The sequence below is a fragment of the Haemorhous mexicanus genome, chromosome 8 (genome assembly GCF_027477595.1).
Source record: "Haemorhous mexicanus isolate bHaeMex1 chromosome 8, bHaeMex1.pri, whole genome shotgun sequence".
In the NCBI taxonomy this organism is placed as follows: Eukaryota; Metazoa; Chordata; class Aves; order Passeriformes; family Fringillidae; genus Haemorhous; species Haemorhous mexicanus.
The window spans coordinates 15,358,548-15,378,473 of NC_082348.1; the positions used below are offsets into that span (position 1 = coordinate 15,358,548).

Below are 19,926 nucleotides of genomic sequence, written 5' to 3' on the forward strand. Positions count from 1 at the left end.
TTCTACTTGGGCTCTACAGGGATGCTGAGAGGCACTGAGGTGTCCCCCACTGGGGACAGATCTCCCTCAGGGGGGCCAGGATGGACATGTGCTGAGAGGCACTGAACACACACAGGATGCTCCCAGGCAACCAAGCAAAGTCCCAATGCAAAAGGGGAGGCGGAGGTGCAGTGCCCAGCAAGAGCCAGTAGAAATAAGATTCCAAATCAATAGAGGGTTAATAAAGAGGTTTTAATTTCACAAAAATCTATCTACACATCATTTAAAAACGGGCAGGGGGAACCCAAGAGCAAAAACCGAAAAGAATAGAGAGGAACAGGTCTGCTAAAACACAGAGAAAAGCACTGCTCCACATCAACAGTGTAAAGAACCAGAAAGTCAGGGTGCAGGCAGAAGCCAGTGGGAGGCAAGGCTGGAGTCTGGCAGCAAACCACATGGACAACAGCTGCCAGGGGTCCTGCACCCCTTTTTCTCTCTTTGGCGGGCAATTACAGGGATAATTAGCTCCATTAAAACAAAGCAGATGAGTTATTCCCAGCCCCACGATCTTCCCCATCTGCCTCGTGCCAGGGTGAACTGAAGCAGGAAGTGCTGAGCTGGCAATCAGCACTTCCCTTCCTCGGATGCAGGATGGGCAGGAAGACGCACGGGCGATCTTATCTGTGCTGCACCGAGCAGGGGGAAGGTGAGGCCGAGGCCACAGGTGCTGCAGAGCTCTGCGCTCTCCTCCCATCAGTCCCACTCTGCTGCTCCAGCTGGGAAAAGAGTCCTTGCTCTGCAAAGGCTCTTTGTGCAGCCCTGCTGGCCAGGGCTCCCCAGGGACCCGCACACAAGCTCCAGTTCAGTGACACCAAAGCTCTGCCCCTCTCAGATTAGGGGTGTAAATCAAGAGCAAATTATCGCAGTCAGACAACGAAGCGACGAAAGGAACAGAGGGATGGAGTTCCTTGAATTTCTGTGCTGAATCACACTTGTACTAAACTAGGCTGATTCAGAAGTGGGTAAATGTTTAACTGAGGAAGAGCTAGTATATGTTCAGGGCTCACAACTAAGCTTCACGTACCTCTACCCAAGGACAGGTATCCCACATGGAAGAGCCAACCTTACTGAACTTGCTGCTGCAACAGCGCAAGCAGTGGGAATGACACAACTGCTGGGCAGCACATCTCTTGAGAATTACACACCTGTCATCCTCCCCCCTGCTCCTGGGCAGGGAAAAAGCTGGCTTCTGCAAGGAAGGGGATCTGTGGACACTCCTGCCTGGGTGAAGGTGTAACTGAGCTGCCGTATGCCAAACAAAAAAGCTTAAATTATAGTATATGTCTGCAAATTCTTAATGACTAGAATAACAAGCAAGAACTTCTCATAACACAAGGAACACTGTTTTCAAGCACCAGCTTTTTCACCTTGATCCAAACAAAAGTGGTTTTAAACAAAACTTACCGCACTGAAAAATCAGGCTATGTTTGCTTTTATTATAAATTAACTGGAGTGCAGCGCCTTGTAAAAACAACCTTGCCACCCAAAAAAGCAGAGCTGACTTCTGATACTACAGGAATACCAGTTATTTACAGCACAAGCATAGGATGTGCTTGGGGAAAACAGGTTTGCCCTCTGGACAGAGCAGTCCATCACATTCGCAGGGCGATCAGTTCAAAGGACAACTCCCATGTCACCACCTCTTCCCGTAGCCCAGAATTCGACCAAAATTAGTACTGACAATAGAAAAGTATAATGCTTTGTAATAAATTAACACACACACCCCTCGGGCTGCATCTCACCAGATAAACACTCTGGCATGTCTGCAGCCAAGCCTTTGCTGCTGGCTCAGAGGCCAGGAAGATGCCACCGTGACCAGGGCCCCTGGGCTCACCCCACCTGGGGACTGGGAGGGAGGTCAGCCTTCACCGCACCAGGGTCCCCCCAGTGCTCGGGGAGGGGAGGACACTTGCTGCTGTCACTTGCTACTGCGCACAAGCGGGAAGAGGCCCCTGAGGACAGTGACACACCCTGCTGGGATAAACTCCAGTGTGGTAGTGCCCGTGAAAGGTGCCTGCTGTCTCCTAAATCGATGGTTTTGTCTGCTTTGCTGCAGCCAATTTATTCCTGAGAAACTCCTAATGATAGTTTAAAAAACTTACAAACTATCTCAACAGCAAAAAAGGTGATTTTCTTCCTTTTTTTCCTCAAAGAAGTCTTTCATCTCTAAAACTCAGGCTGCAAAAATCAGAACTAGAGGCCAAAACAAGAGCAAATACTCTGCTTACAGCAACAACTTCTCTGAAATGAGTAAATACCAGTGAAAGGAAACATCTGCCCCTCCTTAATTAGTGCAAAGGTGCTGAAAAAAAAAAGAACTTAATAGGCTTCTCCCCCCACTGCTGAAATAAGCTATAAAAGGAGCATCATGCTTCTAAACCCAGCAGATAGCATCACTTCCTAACCATGTTCTGTTAATGCTGAGCAAGGGCCTTCTGAAAGCTTTCCACCTGGTTAATTTCACAGTTTGAGCACTTTTGCACTCCTCAAAGAGGAGAACTGAGACATGGCTGCAGAACAAAGTCTCTTACCCTGGGGTAACACAGGACCACAGCAAGACCACAGTTCAGCCACGGGGCAGTTCAAGTGCCAGGTGCTGCACAGGAAGGGTAATGCCAGAACGTTCTTTCCCTCCCAAAACTGCAGCTCACCTCCTGCCACTGCTCCGTCTGCTCCAGATACTCAGCTCTCCCAGAGTCACATTGGAGCAGCCCTAAGCAACACAACTCCAGTGTGAAACACAGCACACCCAACGAGAGACCTTGCATCTCCAAACGGCACCGATGCAACAACCTCATGGAGAAAATGCAATCAAATAACAGAACTTGTAAAACAAAAGAAATCACATATATAATCTCACGTCTAAATGAGGATGACAGTGAATGGTGTAAAAAAACAACAGAGCTGCCACCAGGTATCAATACATTCCACAGCACCGACAGTTTGTTTCCTGGAACCGCAAGGAAATCGCAGCGCGCTTACAAACCCATGAATGTCACAACGCATCAGCTTGAGTGATTCCAAAATGCCTGTGAGCCAGATGACTGGCAAGAGCCTGCTCAGCGATCCGGCTTTCCAGTGAATATTACTAACACAACACACGCCAGGTTACAGTCTATTGCTTAAATTGCTCTTGGAGAAAAGAAACAAAAGCGCCAAGTGATATGTAAATCTTCGCCACTCACGTCTCACAGGTGAATGGGCTTTTAAAGTCGAGTCTCTTTTTGCACTATTTTTTAAACCAGTTTATGAGCAGCTGTAGTCTTGTGGCTTGTTACAACTCTTTAAGGCTCCATGCTGACAAAATCATTTGAGAAACATTGAAAATTTCATCACAGGAGGGTCGCTCTGGATGTCAAGGTTTAAACACAAAGTTCAGGCCCAGGACTTGCACAGATGGTTCAACAAACCGAGTGTCCCATATTTCTACCTTTTGTCTCATGTTTTGGCCCTGAGCTGTTTGTTACTCCTGCGTGGCTGGCACAAGTTCAGAATCTTCCTTGCTCCTCAGGAGGAACAAGGTGTTTTACTCTTCACAGAGGCTGGCGAACCGATCTTCCTACTTCCATGCTAAGTGGCTGTGCATTTTTTTCTGTTTCTAGTAACTCATCGAAGATATCTCTAAAACAGAAGGAAAGACCAACAGTGAAAATTTTGTACAACAACAAATCACTATGTAAGATAGCCCTGAGGGAATCAGCATCTGGATTTACTCCACAAACTCAAGCATTACAAATCCTGGCAAAGAGAGATGTCTAATCTGGCATCTTCAAGCAGCAGCAACAATAGAAGAGGGGGATACAAACTTCTTCAATTCTGTGTGCCTGAAAACATTTCTACCTACAAACCTCATTTTGGCTATGTCCTGAGATGACCATGGCTGCAACAACACAACTGTTAGGAGCAGGGGTAAGAGCATTTACAAATATCACAGCACTAAGGGAAAAAACCCAAGCTCCATTATGATTCCTGCATGCACTGAGATGCTGAATCCCGTTCTTAGAATACAATTTAATGTATTTGTTAAAACACTATGCATTATTGACATACAATCCCACACCTCTGAACTCCGAGCACTTAAATTTTGTCATTCTGGAGACATGTTTCGTCCCAGCAGAGGGCCAGAGGAAGAGAAGCCCCCTTCCTCACAAGCAGCAGGTAATTTCTAGGAGCAAAATTCCCCAAGACACCTACTTGTGCATGTAGAAGAAGATGTATCCGCTTCGGTCTCTGTCACACTGAACGGTGGTCTCTAGAGTTCTAGAGACTTCCAGGTCATTGTAGGTGAACCAGGACTGCTTCTTGATATCATAGACATCACTGATATAATGACCTTAACAACAGAATCACAGAATAGTTTGGGTTGGAAGGGACCTCAAAGGTCATCCTGTTCCAAACTGCCTGCCATGGGCAGGGACACCTTCCACTATACCAGGCTGCCCAGGGCTTTATCCAGCCTGGCTTTGAACACTTCTGGGAATGGGGCAGCCACAACCTCTCTGCACATCTTTCCATGCTGCACTTCAGCCAGTGAACTGGTTAGCCAGGTACCCTGGTCCAGCCACCTATGTCAGATTTAAATCCTAAAAGACCCTTAAGATCCTGGTCCCTCAATCAGCTGGTAACAATCACAAGCAATTCTACAGAGCCCATAAGCTGTACGTTTCCTACGTGCCATAATCAGGCACCATGATATCCTCAACCTGCTCCCCCACCAGCAAGTCATGACAGAAGATTTGCTTTGCTGCCTGAATTCTTTCCTGTAAATAATTATGCTATGGTAATTCTGTATTACAGATTTTTCAAGCTAGGAAAGAGATGAAGAATAAAATGTGGCATGTTTTACCTGAAGACGATGTGCTTCCAATATGGCTGACAATGCTGATGAGACGATAGGAATGAGGAAGCTCTCCTGTCTGGGGAAAAAAAAAAGCACAGTTAAAGCTTTCAGGCATTCTTTTTTCCCCCACATAGCTTATGGACAAAATGAATTATACCTGAGATATCAACTTTAGCTACTGTATTCAAAGCTGCAAACCAGTGAAGGATTACAGAAACAGACACCCTGCTTCACACCAAACAAGGAGTCCTTCCAGAAGTGGGAAATGTGTATTTAATCCATCAGCAAGCCAATGAGCATGCCAAAGAGGCTCTCTGACCTCAGAACAGATGCTGACATGAGCTCTACACTGCAAAGTTTTCTAAACAACCATTTCCTGAGCAACTTCCACTGATGTCAGAATTAATCCAGCAAATAAACAGAAAAGCCAAAAAGGAACACCATGCTTACTTCTGAAATATCAAAGGCATACCATTGATAATGGTACACAGATTCAACAGCTAATACCGGATATGTAGCCCAAATTCTTGTCCTGCACCTGTAATGTCAGTGGACAACACCCTCTTTACATACAGGAAACATGCTCTTTCTATTCAATGCCTTTTGACAATTTATTTTTTAATACTCTCTTGACCAGGAAATGTTACCTCTAGAATTCACTGACAATACTGTCAAAGAGAGTATCTTAGAGAAACTCAGAAGATCTCTGCAGCTGATTTTTTTTTTTTTTTTTGTTTGTTTTTTGTTTGGTTGGTTTTGTTTGCTTTGGTTTAGGTTGGTTTTTTTTTTTTGTAATTAAAATACCACCATAAGACTTACGTACAGAAATTTTCTATGTTTTCACTTTAGAATATAAAACACCTTTCTAGTCTCTACACCTGCTCTGTAAAACTATCTTCAAGACTATAAAGAATAGCTATATTTCTCAGCCGGAGTTTGAAATCATGGATCACACCTCAGCATTTCTTTTCAGCTCTTCTGCTTCAGCTTCTGAATACTCCATGTCCAGAACATCCTCATTGCCAGAGTCTTCATCAGAGCCAACGCTGTCCAGGAGAGAGCTGTTGAACTCTAGATAGCAAGGAAACAGTGATAAGTGCATGAGAAGCTGGAGACCATGCAGGAATTTACAGCAGGTTGAGGTATATCTACCCACATAAACAGGCGTAATAAAATTTCAAGCTTCATTTTTAAGGAAAACAAGGGGATAACTGACATTTCCAAAAAAAAGCTCTTGCCCTTTTCCAACTTGTCAGAGCAACGGTTAAGTATCTCGGAATTAATTTTAGCACCATCTCCCTCAGACTTTTCCAAAAGGACACTATGGCAATGGCAGCTGGGCGACAAAAGAGCAGTTAACACCCAACTGGCTCTGGAGCACCAGTGGGCTGCAGACAGGACAGACAGCTAAAGGAGGACAGCCAGTGAGCTGCGAGTTCCTGCAACGAGAAGCTATGAATTACACTTTTAACTGTAAGTTGCATGAACAAAGTGCATTTTTGAATTAAAACTGGCATCAAAATGCTACTGCTGGCAGCAGGCATCTTTTCATTGTTTTCAATGGTAAGAAGGCTGCTCACCACAGGAACTTCCAGTTTGCTTGGCTGAGCAAAATGCACGCAGCTTTCTGTAAAGAGCCGGAAGGCACCACTGCTCCCTGTACATGCTGTTCCAAACTTCCCGGGGTTCTGCAGCTACCCAACTAATTTAAGATTTTGTACAGTCCTCATTAGGAGAAGTAGCTATGCTTTCACCAGTTAAATTAAAGCTGTGGAGTCCCAGGTGGATGAGAAGTTGAGATTAACAGGACACTGCTCAGGAATTTTCTCTCGTCTGTTTTCAAGAGACTATCACACCAGCTGTGATGGAGTTGTTTTGCCAAAGAGTCTCTCACACTGTTTGTCCTGTTAAATCATCAGTCACTGGATTAGTATAATCTGCTTGGGAAGTTTACAGATGACTCCCTTACTTAACTGGGAATCCTTTGCTGCTGCTTTCCACGCTCACTTGGGCTGTAGGGTAGACTACAGCCTAGAAGCACAGCCACCTTGGTAGGTCTGTGCACGAAGCACCTGCCACAGGAATTGCTCAAGGCCACTTCAACAACGGTGCCAGGATGACTACTGGTTCTCTGCTTATGGCATCACTGGGATCCCTCATGAGACAAATGTGACCAGCTCTGCATTCAAGATATTGTACCTCTCCTTGAACAGCTGCTTCCTGATGCCTTACAAACGAGACAGTAGCAAGGAAATGCTCATGTTTAAGCCAAGCAACTGCAAATGAAGGGGATGAAAAAATCTCTAGCCTTGAATTCTTCCTGGGTATCAATCAAGGAAAACTCAAGAAGGACTGGTCACTTAGTCTGTCAGAGCTCAGGGTGAGGGATGCCTAAGCAGCATTCAATTCCTCTTCAGGATCTGACACAGGTTCATCCAGCAACAACTGAGGGCCTTTGAAAGGCCCTGAGCAACTACCAGTATCTTAACACAATACTTTATTATCCCTCCCTCTCCCTCTTTGGAGCAGGAATTTTCTCTCAGTTATGCTTTGCTCTGCCAGATTGTATGAAATCACTTGCATGCCAGCCTCACACAAATGTTAAACAGTGCCTGAGGAGGCCTACAGCATTGTCTGGACTTGGAGGAGACAGATAGCACATTTTGGGTTTCTTTCTTCACCCCCAACAGCTCCACCTTGCAGTGAGGTCTGTCCCCCTCCCATCCCATATCTGATAGAAACAGCACTGATTCATTTTTCCAGGCAAGGCTAGGGCATTTATTAATCAGCCCTAAAATAGCAATGCAAGTAACAAAATAATCCTTATGTTCTGACTAGGGCCATTAGCATGCTGGCTTTGCTGGGAATGCAAAGTTTCAAGATCCACTGTGCTTTCTCTAAATTAATATTATGCATTAATGTATATTATATGTGTTGTTTATGATATATTACACATATCTCTCTATATCTCTATATCTAACTAAAAACTCAAGAGACTGAAGTAAGTAATTTTTCAGCTTAAGTTTTTCCTGGCATTTGCTTTCACAACCAAGAACAAGAAAAACTGACCTTGAGTGCCAAACACAACAAAGCACACACCAAAAGAACATGAATCCCAGCTGTCTTACTGACAGGCAGGAGCTGCACTCATACACACATATCAATTTTCTCTCAAAAGCAACATACTGGAAGAACTTAAGTAAGTTTCACCTTGTAGACTTAATTCCGTGGCTCGTTTGAGGTCATCATCCTCTTTCAGTTCTCGTGCCTCCTAATGGGGAGAGAACAAAACTTAGCTCATTGAGACATTTCACTGTTTAAAATTCTTGTAGTGCTCTTTTTCCATTGAAACTGTGCTGCTCTGGTTTCTACAACAAACCTGACATTGTAAATTAAAAGTTCTGTGTGAAGGAATGTTTGCAACCACCGAGAGTCCAATGTTCCCCTGCAACAGAACCTGGGACAAACCTTCATTAAGCTTGTCAAAGCTCCTGAAGTTTGGTATGCAGCAGAGCGAGTCTCCAGTAACACCAAATGCTTTCCCTGGATCATTAATTTGAAAAGCATCTGAATGAATTTGTAACCCTGTGCTCAGAAAAGCTGTCACTTACACACAAAGCTCCTCACACTTCAGCAAAATTTAGTCTGCTTCTGACCAAAGCCAGCTGAGGACACAGTCATTAAATCCTCACAGATTTTGCTATTTTTAAGCCATTTGAAAGTGAAGCCAGTGGTTGTATCTAACAGGTGCAATTCACAAAGGCAGGATGCAAAAAGACATCACTAAACAACTAGGTATTAAAAATATTACCATGACCAAGCAGCAAAGAAACCTCAAGTTAACAAACATGTCAAATGTTTGGATAATATCATGCCCCTATTCCTCCCACTGCTCTTGAAAGCCCAGAGCTACAGCAAACCAGTCAATAATATTTAATGAGCTGGCTTCTTAATTTAGGGTTTGAGTGCTTTCAGCACACACCGACTGCAGCACCCCAACAATGTATTTAAAATCAAGATAACCACAGTTACTGCATTTCCATGCCCAAATCATTAGAATAGCAGATTTTTGCTTCTGAACTGTAGCAGAAACACACTCAAAGGGCAGTTTTACATTATTAGCATGAGGCCTTTTATCTCACTATTTCTAAAGGATTTGGGAATCTTTGTTAAACTACTCAGCATTGATGAATCAAAGCTACATCTGGCATGGAACATACCAGCACCTCATAATGAGTAATAGGAGAGAAAAAAATCCATGGAAACATCAGCTCTCATAAGGAAAACCATGACAGCTCTGGTATTAAAAGAGAGCAGACAAGGGCACCTATTTAAAGGAAGACCTGGCTAAGTGTTTACTTTATTCTCTGCTGCTTAGTTAAACTTGTAGAAATTAATTACAGGTCTTGCAATTCAAGTGGAATACAGATAGTTAGCACACAACTCAAGAACCCCATTCTTTCCAAGCCTAATTTAAAGGACTTGTTTTCAACTAAATTATTTGGGATCCTTTTTCCACTTTACTAACAGGGAAGGATCATATAAATGCTCAGTTCCTACATTCTTCACTAAGCATCCCCTACTCTCTAGCACCAGAAACACACCTAGGATAGACACATCTTTAGCCTGACCTGACATGCCAATCTCAGCCAGGGCTTTGAAACCTGCCTCTGTCATTAAGTCTTGACATGACACACTGCAAGAAACTGTCAGAGAAGCTAAAGGTGGGCTGGGATCTTGATGTCAGAGAGGAAGAGTTTAGTTGAGATTATCATAGTTTTTAATATAATTTGACAAACCAGTGCACAAAAGTGCATGGGGAGCTCTGAGAAATCTGTAGGTCTGTGATGTGATGCACAGGTTTCAAAGCACATTCAAAATGTGCCCAGATGTACCCAGATGTACCCAGCGTCATCACTCTGCTGACACTGGAGCTAGAAGAAACCCAAACATTTTTCCATCTGGTTATGTAAAAAAAAAGCAGAATAATTCCTTTGCAGTTACTGCCTGAATGCAAGATTTTCCTTTAGCTTTCAGGTAACCAGTGTTAGGGAAGACAACTTAAGAAAGCAAACTATTTCTTACTTGCTCTTGAAGGCTTTGAGCCAGTGCCTGCTGGAGTTCTTGTTCTTCCCTCTCTCTCTCCATATCGTACTGCTGCAGCCAGTCAACCTCCCCTTGGGAGCCTTCTGGAGTTTTGTTTTCCTTATTCTCATCAAAATCTTTAGTTATCTCAGTAAAATTGGCAGGACCTGAGGAATCACAAAGTACAGTTTATACTTTTCTGGGTCTTCTGTTTGTTACCATCTAAGTCCTTTTTAAATCACCACAATCCTTGAAGCATAGTGACATCTATTGACAGGGAGTTCACCTGCCATAAAACACCCACACAAGAGTCAAATGGAAAAAGCTCCAAAGTGCAATATCATACTCATTTTAACTGGTGCACAATGAACCATTTGATTAATCCCTGAACCTGTTCTCTTCTTAGCCTTTTATGTTCACTCAGAAACAACAAGTTCTTACTACAGAAGGCACACACCACTGGTTTTCTCCAGCCATGAACCTGAATTTCTCTGTAAGAAAGCATGGATTATAAAAATTTGCATTGCATATTATACCTCAGAGTACTACAGATGAAGCCACAATAAAAGCCAAACCAAATGCAAGATGAAAAAAAAGCACAAATCCCAAGCACTGTTTAAATATGCCAGCTTTTGCTTCAGCTAAGAGCCTCAATTGTGTGAGCACTATGTACAGCTTTAAAGGTGCATGAAGATGGTAACTTTTTAGTTCACCTGTGAAGTAAACACAAGGGCAGAAGTGCTTTATAGAACATCTGAAATGAACAATCATTCAACTACTGCATACACTCCTGTAGTTGCAGGACACTTTGATTCTTGCTTGCAAGAATCTGCTCCAACATCTATCAGGCAGCAGCATGTGAAACTTCATGGTTTTGCTGTGTGCAGACTTCAACATCTGCTGATTAGTTATTAACAAGCATAATATAAGGCAGTCTCAGTATCTGTGAACCTTGAAACACAAGACCAACAGCACCAGAACCATAATCCATCAGTCTACTCCTTTCAAGATGAAAAAAAACCCAGAATGTATTACATGAGCTTTGAAAACTTTCAGTATAAGAAGAAATACAGAACTTATATTAAACACATACTTTTTGCTTAAGAGTCACAAAAAAGCCTCAAATAATTACATTGTACTTTCCAAAGAAAACCTGGACAGAAATACATTTATGTGGCCACATTCTACCACAACTCTATTTCACAACACCATAAGCAACATTACTGCATAAGAAGGAGGGCACAAAGAAGACTGATCACATACATTGTATTATTCTTACAGCCTTCCACCATCAAGGCTGTCAAGAGCTGTCCATTGAAACAAGTCACTTTTGGAAATAGTGGGGAGATATTCTGTTGTTAATTAACCTCCTGGCTCTTAAGAGGACACAAGCATATTGTTGGTCTCTTTTTCTCTTTTTCCATGCTAGTGCAACTAAAAACCTGATGGAAAGCATGTAGCATACAATAAATGATAAACCACTTCTATTTTCTTCAGCTGGCTAAAGGAAGACTCCACTTCCCCACACTGAGAACACACAGGCTCCTTCCTCCTTGTACTTAAACATGTCTCTCTGTCAGAGGCCACAATTCACTTGAGTCTCTTAAGCTTACAAGTCCACTCTCACATAAAGCTTTAGAAAAAAAAATAGAGATATAGTTAAATTCATTAGTAACTAGAGACAAAATAGCTGCATTTATGAAAGCATTCTAGTCTTATGCCATGAGAACACTGCTACTGTGCTGCCTAGGCTACAACAGATACAGAAATGAAAATACTTTCTGCTTATAGAAGAGTTGGTTCTAGACGTGGCCAAATATTAGGAAATTGAATTGTCTGGCACAGGAACCTGTGGAAGCATGTGTTAATCAAGAGAGGCGAAAAAAAAGGAAATTAACTTTGAATCATGAAGGTGACAGACTTACAAGAAAATACATTTTCACAGTTTGATGAATTAAATGCTTTATATATAGGGAAATTATAAAGTTTAAGTTCCTAAAACTCTGAGCAAGTCACAGTTTCAGCAGTGCCCTTGCATCCAGTTCCTACCACCAGGCATTACCAACCTGATGTTATCAGTAACCTGCTTTAGACCACTTGAGTCCAGTTAAGATGGTTGCTTTTACTTACCTGAGTCTAATACTGTTTTGGGTTTCTCCATTTCCATAGATTCCAGGTTTTCTGGCAATTCCTGAATTTCATCATCTCCAAAACCAGTGTCTGGGCTGCTTGTGGGCTTATCTTCATCATGGCTCAGAGACAGAGAAGCTTCCCTTTTGCTAATCTCTAAGACAGCTGCTAGGAGCTCATCTTCGCTCATCCCATCAAAACCAGCATTACCCAGCTCAGGTTTATCACCCTCCATTTTACTTCTTTTTGAACCCTAGAGATGAATGGAGTTATGATTAAGTATTTGAATAAACAGGTACATAGCATCAGTTTTACATTTCTGTGGAGATTTATTTTTATTAACCCCAGGGAGTGGGAGCTTGGCACTGTCAACATTCAACATAGTTACATGAGACTCAATGGAGAGACAGCCTTTATAGCTACACTTACTCAACAGAAATATTTAAGTATACACTACAACCAGTTTTTACAGGCCTTGTTGATTAACATACGCAAGATAATTCTTCCCCTCTTCCTTTCCTTCAAAACATGTTTCCCCTTTAGGTTCTGATGAATTCTCAAGCCCCTGGCAAGTCAGTGCTGAGATATGAGCAGGGAAACTGCCAGTTTGCTAACAAAGGATGAAGCAGCAACATGAGAGTAACTGAACTCAAATATAGGGATGGATGAACAGAAACTAAAATTGAGCTGGTATGAAGAGCAATTAAAATTAGGTTTTGTGCTGCAGATTTGTCATATGAAACCGTGATGTGAGTAGAGGGAGAAGTGCAGAAGTTGCAAACCAAGTAAGAAAACAGTTAAACAGGGAAAAGGGGAATTATTCTTTCCCAAGGAGAACAGAATGACTTTCATTTGGAGGAAAGAAAAACCACCTTAGTCTTAATCACAATTTTCCTTTTTATAGTTCATTTTCCTAAAGCTGATGCTCATCAACTCCTACACCACCGTAATTTGCAAATAATATAGTAATTTCAATCATTTTGATATTAACTGTTAATCAGGAGGTTAACCTCCATGTATGCATGTTTACCCAACTGCACTATTTATCATATGCTTAGAATTTCTTTTCCTATATTATGTTAAAATGGGGTAAGATAGTTTCTATTAAAATGTACTTATCCAGATCTTACTGCAAACTGCATTAGGATGAATCCCAGAACTTTGGTAAAATGAACAAAATTACATTTGTACTGCTGCTTTTAACTCAAATACAGCTAGCATTTTGTATTAAAACTGCCTTATCAAACAAGATTAGTAAATTAATTAGCTAACTAAACTGCTTGTTCCAGACATGCTGCCCTCCAAGAATTAGAAGTGCCAAATTTAAACCTCTCTCCTCACAGGTATTTATGCACTGGATAAGTAAAGCAGAATACCTTTTTAAGCTTTCTGATTTCTCTCTCTGCACCTGTAGGCTACCAACATCAAAACAGGTTTAACTCTACAGCAAACCCAGGTTCCAGGCCCTCTGCCAACAGCTACCACAAATTCAGTGGATGGACTTTAAAGACTTGGCAGCATCTGTGCATTATTTGAATACAACTTTTCTACTAGACATTATTTGCATAGATTTTAAATAGCTTAGGCTCTAAGACAAGCTGTTTTAAGTAAGCATTTTTAAGAAGTCCTTCAAATACTACTTCATCTGCAGAACCAGAGATCACAGGAATTGCAGTTGTGCCCTGTTTAGCTGGACAACTGCTGTTTGCCCCTACCATCCAGCACCATATACAGATGCTATTCCAGCTGTTCTCCCACACAGCAGGGACATTTTGCAAGGAGTGCCTGGCAAGGGAGGTACTTGACAGACAAAGTGACCACCAAGCCCTTAACACAACCCCATCCACAGCTCTTTTGAGAATCATACCAAGAGAAATGGTGCAGCAACAGTACTGCCACTTCCAAAAACCAGAACCAAGTCTCCCAGGACGACACTGAGGTGGTCAGAGAACCTGGGTAATGGTAACACACGGTTGGTCAGGCCTGTGGTTGGGAAGTGGCCAATATGCACGGCCACAGAATAAAATAAATTATGTGGAATCATCACCACCAGTGTCTCTTTCCCACAACAGGCTGTAAAGCCTGTAATTATTTTTGTTATTCAAATTAGTATGCTTTATTCCCACAATTTCTGCGCTTACAGGGCTTGTGCAGTAGAACCTACCTACTCTTCCCCACAAACAAAACTCCAGGAAGAATCAGTTAGGACAGTCTGAAATACTTTTCTGAAAGGCAGCTAAGAGGGACTTCAAAGACAAGCTGGTTTCTTTCCCCCAGCTGCAGCCAGGCATAGATGTGGCATGCAGGACAGCAGACACAAGACCTTCAGCAAAGGGTTTTCTGTGCTTTCCCACAGCAATCCATTCCATCTCTACATATCCTGACCATCAGGAACTGTTCCCTAATATTCAATCTAAAAATTACTGTCTGCAATTTAGTCTATTACTTCTTGTTCTATCCACCACAGGCACAGGAAACAGCTAAACGGTTTCTATTAGTTTCTTCCCCTTCCTTGAAGATACAAGCCTTGCTTACATTTTTTTCAAACTAAAGACCAAACCAAAGACCACTTGCCTGGCTCTTTCTCTCAAAATCTTCCTTTCTAGACCTCTGACCATTCATGTTCCTCTCCTCTGGCCCCTCTCCAGTTAATCTATAACTCTTTTCAGTCCAGAGCCCAAAGATGGATATAGAACTCCAGCTAAAGCTTAATTCTGAGGAAAAAAGGAGGGTTACTTCACACAATGTGTACGTAGGCCATGGTTCTGTCTAGATACTTCTACTTTCAGCCTGCCTGACCTTGGGATTGTCACCTTTCATGACCTTTCTGAAGGCCCACTGTTTTCCCAGCTGTTCCTATCCCACATTTATAGTCAATCCTGATAAGATTAGCACCTTTAGCTTGTTCTACTGAACAACCTCTACTATTTTTATGTGGTTTCTCAGATTTGTCAAGATCATTCTTATCTGTAGTTCTGAGCTTCATCAAACTGGCAGCTCTTCCCAGCTCTGGATCTTCTAAAAGTTTAATACTCAGTATCTGTCATTTATTAAATACTGGGTCAGGATCCTCCCTTGGTTTGATTTTCCCATCAGATCAGAAACTGTAGGTATCTTCCTCTTGTTACTACTGCTATTCATCCACATTTACACCTGTCCCTTAATATCATAACCAAGGCCACAAATCTCTGCTTGTTTAAAATAACCCTAAGAGCTTTGTCAAAAACTTTAGTGAAGCAAAAGCTTTATAGAAGCAGAGATGCAGGAAACTTGTCTTATGCACTAGGCCTGCAGCACTCTCAACAGAAGTAAGTGGTACTGCAAAATAATCCTCTAAGCTGCTTCTATTCCCTTCTGGGTCATCATTTCTTCCCACACAACTCATCTACCTGCTAATACACTGGCCTGACAGGCAAAAAAAAAAAGCATCTTGGCAGCATTAACACTAGTCACAAGGAAAAGCTCAAAGGCAATTTGAAATTAACTGTGCCATTACACCAGTGAACTTGGTCTCTTCACACTTCTGTGTCGGCCTACAGAGACAGTTAGTTTCAGATTCTAAAAACATTTAAAAGCCACACTTGAAAGGGGACACAGATTGGATGTGCATGAAATTCTCTCAACTGAATATTTTGCTTAGCCCAACCTGTACTGGATCTAATTTAATCAAGGGCTTTACTGCATACTTTTATTATTGACAGCACATTATACTTCAGCCCAGGAACATGATTAGTGGAAGTTACCCAAAGGACTGACCAAACTGCTAAGCAGCTGGTATCCATAACCTGAAAACTCAAGTTCAATTGCAATGCAATTACTTCTGCTCCCAGTGGGAACCCAAGACAACAGCAGAGAGAGGTCAATTAGCAAAGCACTCCCTTCTGGCATTGCAGCGCTAATTAGGAGGGAAAAAACCTCATCTGACATCAATGTCACTCAGTTTATGCTAAAAAAAGCACACAGCAGACATGAGCACATACAGGACCTAGTACATGAAAGTTTGTGGGTTTTTCCCTTACCTTTTCTGGCTCATCTTGCAGTTGTTGCTGGTCTCTACTCTGTATGTTACACAACCTTTGGCTATGGGCAACAGAGCGTTTCAATGGCTCATCATCGCTGTCAGAATCTACATAGAGTGCTGCAGAGCTCTTTGACTTGAAAGTGTATTTTCTGTAAATTAAAAACATGGCTATAGAACTTCACAGCATTGTAGCATCATACAAACACATCTCAAAGTAACTGCTGAAGCATTGCTTTCATACTGTTCAGCTGGGGAACAAACTGCACCAATGGACAACGACAATTTATTAATATGGCAGTCAAGGTTTTCAGAAAAGCTTTATTCTGTTGGGTTAACTGACATGTTTACTTAAACCTGCAATAACAGCTTTAAAAGTTAAAAGTAACTAAGTGTGTGGCTCTTGCTATAAAGGCAAAGGATTCTGCACTTTATTACCTCACAATCCCAGACTGAACTCATTTGAGACAAGGCCACATTAACACATAGAATTTGGCATAAATCATTTGAGTTTTTTAAGTTGGACATATGGCTTATCACAACATCACCCAGGTATAAAAAGTACAAAAATGCACCAATTTTTCATTTTTCTTGTTTGCTCTTCCATTAAGATAAATTCTTGCTTCTTTAGAACAGAAGACAAAGGAGTCTGGGGAAGTCACAATTTCTGTTTTATTAGTAAACCTGGTCTTTAGCATTCCTCAATGCAAAACCATCCAGTGTGATATCACATTTTTCACAGTATCAAAAGCTGGCTGTGTCATCTTTGCAAATAAACTTAAGGAATCAACCACCTGTTCCCAAAACAGCCATTTTGGCTCCAAAGAGTCAGAACAAAGAGCTAGATTGCAGAAGTAGAAATCATTTTGCTTCTTAAACAAGGCAAATTACACCACTGATGTTAATTTCAGCTACCATGTAATAACAATAAAACTCAGATATGAAAAAAGACAGTAGCTGAAATAATTTACAACATAAAAACCAGAAAAGAATTAGAAAATCTAAAAATGCCTTGGAACCTATGGCACAAAACCCCAGGCCATTGGACATGGACATCCCAGAGCTATAACTCACCTACAAGGTGTGGAAGTGCTTACAGTACAGGAATTCACCATTTGGGAGGCTTTCAATGGACGGGAACTATTAAAAGAGCAAAACAATTTATTGCAGTAGTTACAGTCTTTAAAAAATGTTTACTTGTCTGCTATGCATGCAAATCCATGACCAAAAGAACAAGCAGAATACCATTATGTACTTGCTAATTGCTTAGACTTACAGTAATAACTTCATCACACTATAAATAAACAACAGTTGTTCAAAACCATGTATAATCCTTTAAACTTGATTCACTTCTTGGCAATGCACCCTCAGGGACCAGCTCACAAATTAAAGGCTCTTGGCTCCCATGTCAAGACAACTCATTCCTTTATATTTTATTCCCACCAACACTTGAGTTCCTGCTCCCAAACCACAGTCTCCTGCTCTTGTCTGGATCAGCCGGTTTTCTGGCATATCCCACATCTTAATTTCTCCTGCCTTACCTAAATTCCTCTGAACCAACTTCCTGCTCCATTTAATCCTTTCATGGGCTCCTCAAAGTCCATCACTATCACTACACATCTATCAAACAGATGGTAGCCACTGCAGAAATCTTTTCTAATCTTCCCCCTCAACCAGGGCTGCTTCTCTCTAGCCTAGTTTCCCTTCCACTCCCTGGTCAATCACAATGATTTCCATGACTGAAAAAAACTCCAAACACTGGAAAGCTATTTACAACCTATTTTCAAGTATTGCTGCTCTGGTTAGCATCAACTGTTTGTTGTTTTTGAGATTTCTACTGTTTAACCAAACTCATGGGAAACATCCACTTACATCTCAAACCACCACTAAACATTTGGCAAAACACCTGCCACACTGCTGAACATATGCACCAGATGTGTCCTAGCTCACTATGGATACCCTGGCTATGTGACTCAGCAGAGGCTACAAGAGACCTAAGGGTTTCTTGTTCCTTATTCTGCCACAAGCTTCCTATGTGACAACTGGCACATTTAATCTCTGTGTCTCAGACAGCTGTACAGAAATAACAGTCTCAGAGAAAAGAAGAGAGTATTTTCAGCATGTAAAATGCTCAGATACTACAGTGGCACAGGAAAGAAAATGAAAAATGAACGACAGGACAGGAGGTGCAAGTGGAAATTAGCAGAAAAAGGTAGGATGCTTTGTCTTCTAAGCAGAGTTAGAGTGCTCAGAAGGGAAAGGTAATCTAGATTACTTTGGACTGAGAGGCCTACATTTTAAAAATTACTAACAGAAGTGTTCTTAAAATGAATATAAAGTTATTTTCAAGGACAGTGAAGAATGTTATCTTACCAAATATTCCCTAGATAATGCCCAACTATCTCTTCCTACTGCTTCTATTATGTTTCCTTTCCAAACATGTTCTTATGACAGCAGCATTACAAACCAGCAACACACATCTGAAGCTGCATAATTGTAATGCTTCCTTGCTCAGATATCCTCTGGAGGAGATCTAACAAGTGCCTGCCTTGTGGCATATATGATTTAACAGAGCAGGGACCAAAGTTGCACACTTACATGGCAGAATGGACACTCCATCCCAGTGTCAGTGGCAGCCTGGTGCTTTCTGTGCAGTGGGAAAGCAGGGTTAAGTATCTCGGAATAACCACCTGCTGCCCCACTTTATGATTGAGAGACAATGCTACATTGAAGCTGTATCGTTTCAGATGAAGAATCAGGACCCTGAGAGAGATGAGAGAAGGACAAATGTTCATCTCAAGACAGAAGTCAAAGAAAACCTATTCAAAATCTAAGTAAGCCTTTTTTCCAAAGGCATTCACCTGACCAAACAAGATTATTACTTTGGGGTGGTAGGCAAATGCTGACCATTTCTTATCTGCAAGACACAGGTAATTACACCTCCCCATTCATCACTCAACTTGTACAATATTAAAATTCCAGAATGTATTTTCTATATCTGCTTCCTTCATATCCCAGAAACATCAAGAAAAAGGGAAGGAGAAGACTTAGGCTTTCTTGTGTAGTGATAGGGAGGAAGAAACAAGTACTGCTGAGGGTTTCCAAGGGCTTCTTTAGAGTAAAACTGAAGAACGGCATGAAGACTGACTGCAGGTGCACCTCTTTCACACACTGACCACTGTACATGCTGTACATGCTCATTTTCCCAGATCAACTCTTCAAGGGATTTTTGCTTGCACTTCTGTAACATGCTTCCAGGAAGGAGAGGAACAGGTGTCAGCATTTACCTGGGAAGCCTGTTGAACTTGTGTGTGACAACGGCAGACTTTCCATTGCACTTCTCACAGGAATACTCAATCTCCTCTGCCTGTTTAAGGGAGCAGAGAAATGACTTGTGGAATAAAAGAGAAATCAAAGAGATCTCAACCAAAAATACATCACATCTGTTACACAAACTCTTCAAACAGCAGTAACCACTTAAAATTATAATCACCTTCAAGTTGAAGTAGTAAAAGGACATTTAATAAGAGGACAGGCAGCAGGCCTTAAAATTTCACATCATATCCACTAACACAGGTGGAATTCTTCTTGCAAGTCTACTGGAGACCAGTGAATTAGCCACCATTATGACAAAAAATAGCTTCCAAAGGGAGGGGACAATCTTGTGAGGTTAACAGTTTTCTCTCCCATACACAGCACTTGTTTGTTGGGATTTTTTCCCCCCTAATAATCTTCGGTGGATGTAGTGCCATGAAATTTTCTCCCTCTTGTTCAAAACCTCTGCTTTGTTCCTCAAAAGGTATCCTCATCTAAA

General features: G+C 41.7%; 1 protein-coding gene across 2 annotated transcripts in view; it reads right to left on the reverse strand.

Annotated features, from left to right (window-relative positions):
* Positions 1–212: 212 nt before the first annotated feature.
* Positions 213–19,926, reverse strand: part of USP37 (ubiquitin specific peptidase 37) — a 34,434-nt gene continuing 14,720 nt past the window's right edge. For both annotated transcript variants that reach the window (XM_059852844.1, XM_059852845.1), the window contains exons 14-24: positions 19,400–19,479; positions 18,711–18,875; positions 17,187–17,252; positions 16,114–16,264; positions 12,095–12,347; positions 9,965–10,131; positions 8,090–8,150; positions 5,835–5,950; positions 4,886–4,955; positions 4,234–4,372; positions 213–3,660 (exon numbers count right to left, since the gene is read on the reverse strand). In XM_059852844.1, the coding sequence (XP_059708827.1) occupies positions 3,573–3,660; positions 4,234–4,372; positions 4,886–4,955; positions 5,835–5,950; positions 8,090–8,150; positions 9,965–10,131; positions 12,095–12,347; positions 16,114–16,264; positions 17,187–17,252; positions 18,711–18,875; positions 19,400–19,479 (1,356 nt within the window). In that variant the 3' untranslated portion in view covers positions 213–3,572. The remainder of the gene's footprint in view (positions 3,661–4,233; positions 4,373–4,885; positions 4,956–5,834; positions 5,951–8,089; positions 8,151–9,964; positions 10,132–12,094; positions 12,348–16,113; positions 16,265–17,186; positions 17,253–18,710; positions 18,876–19,399; positions 19,480–19,926) is intronic.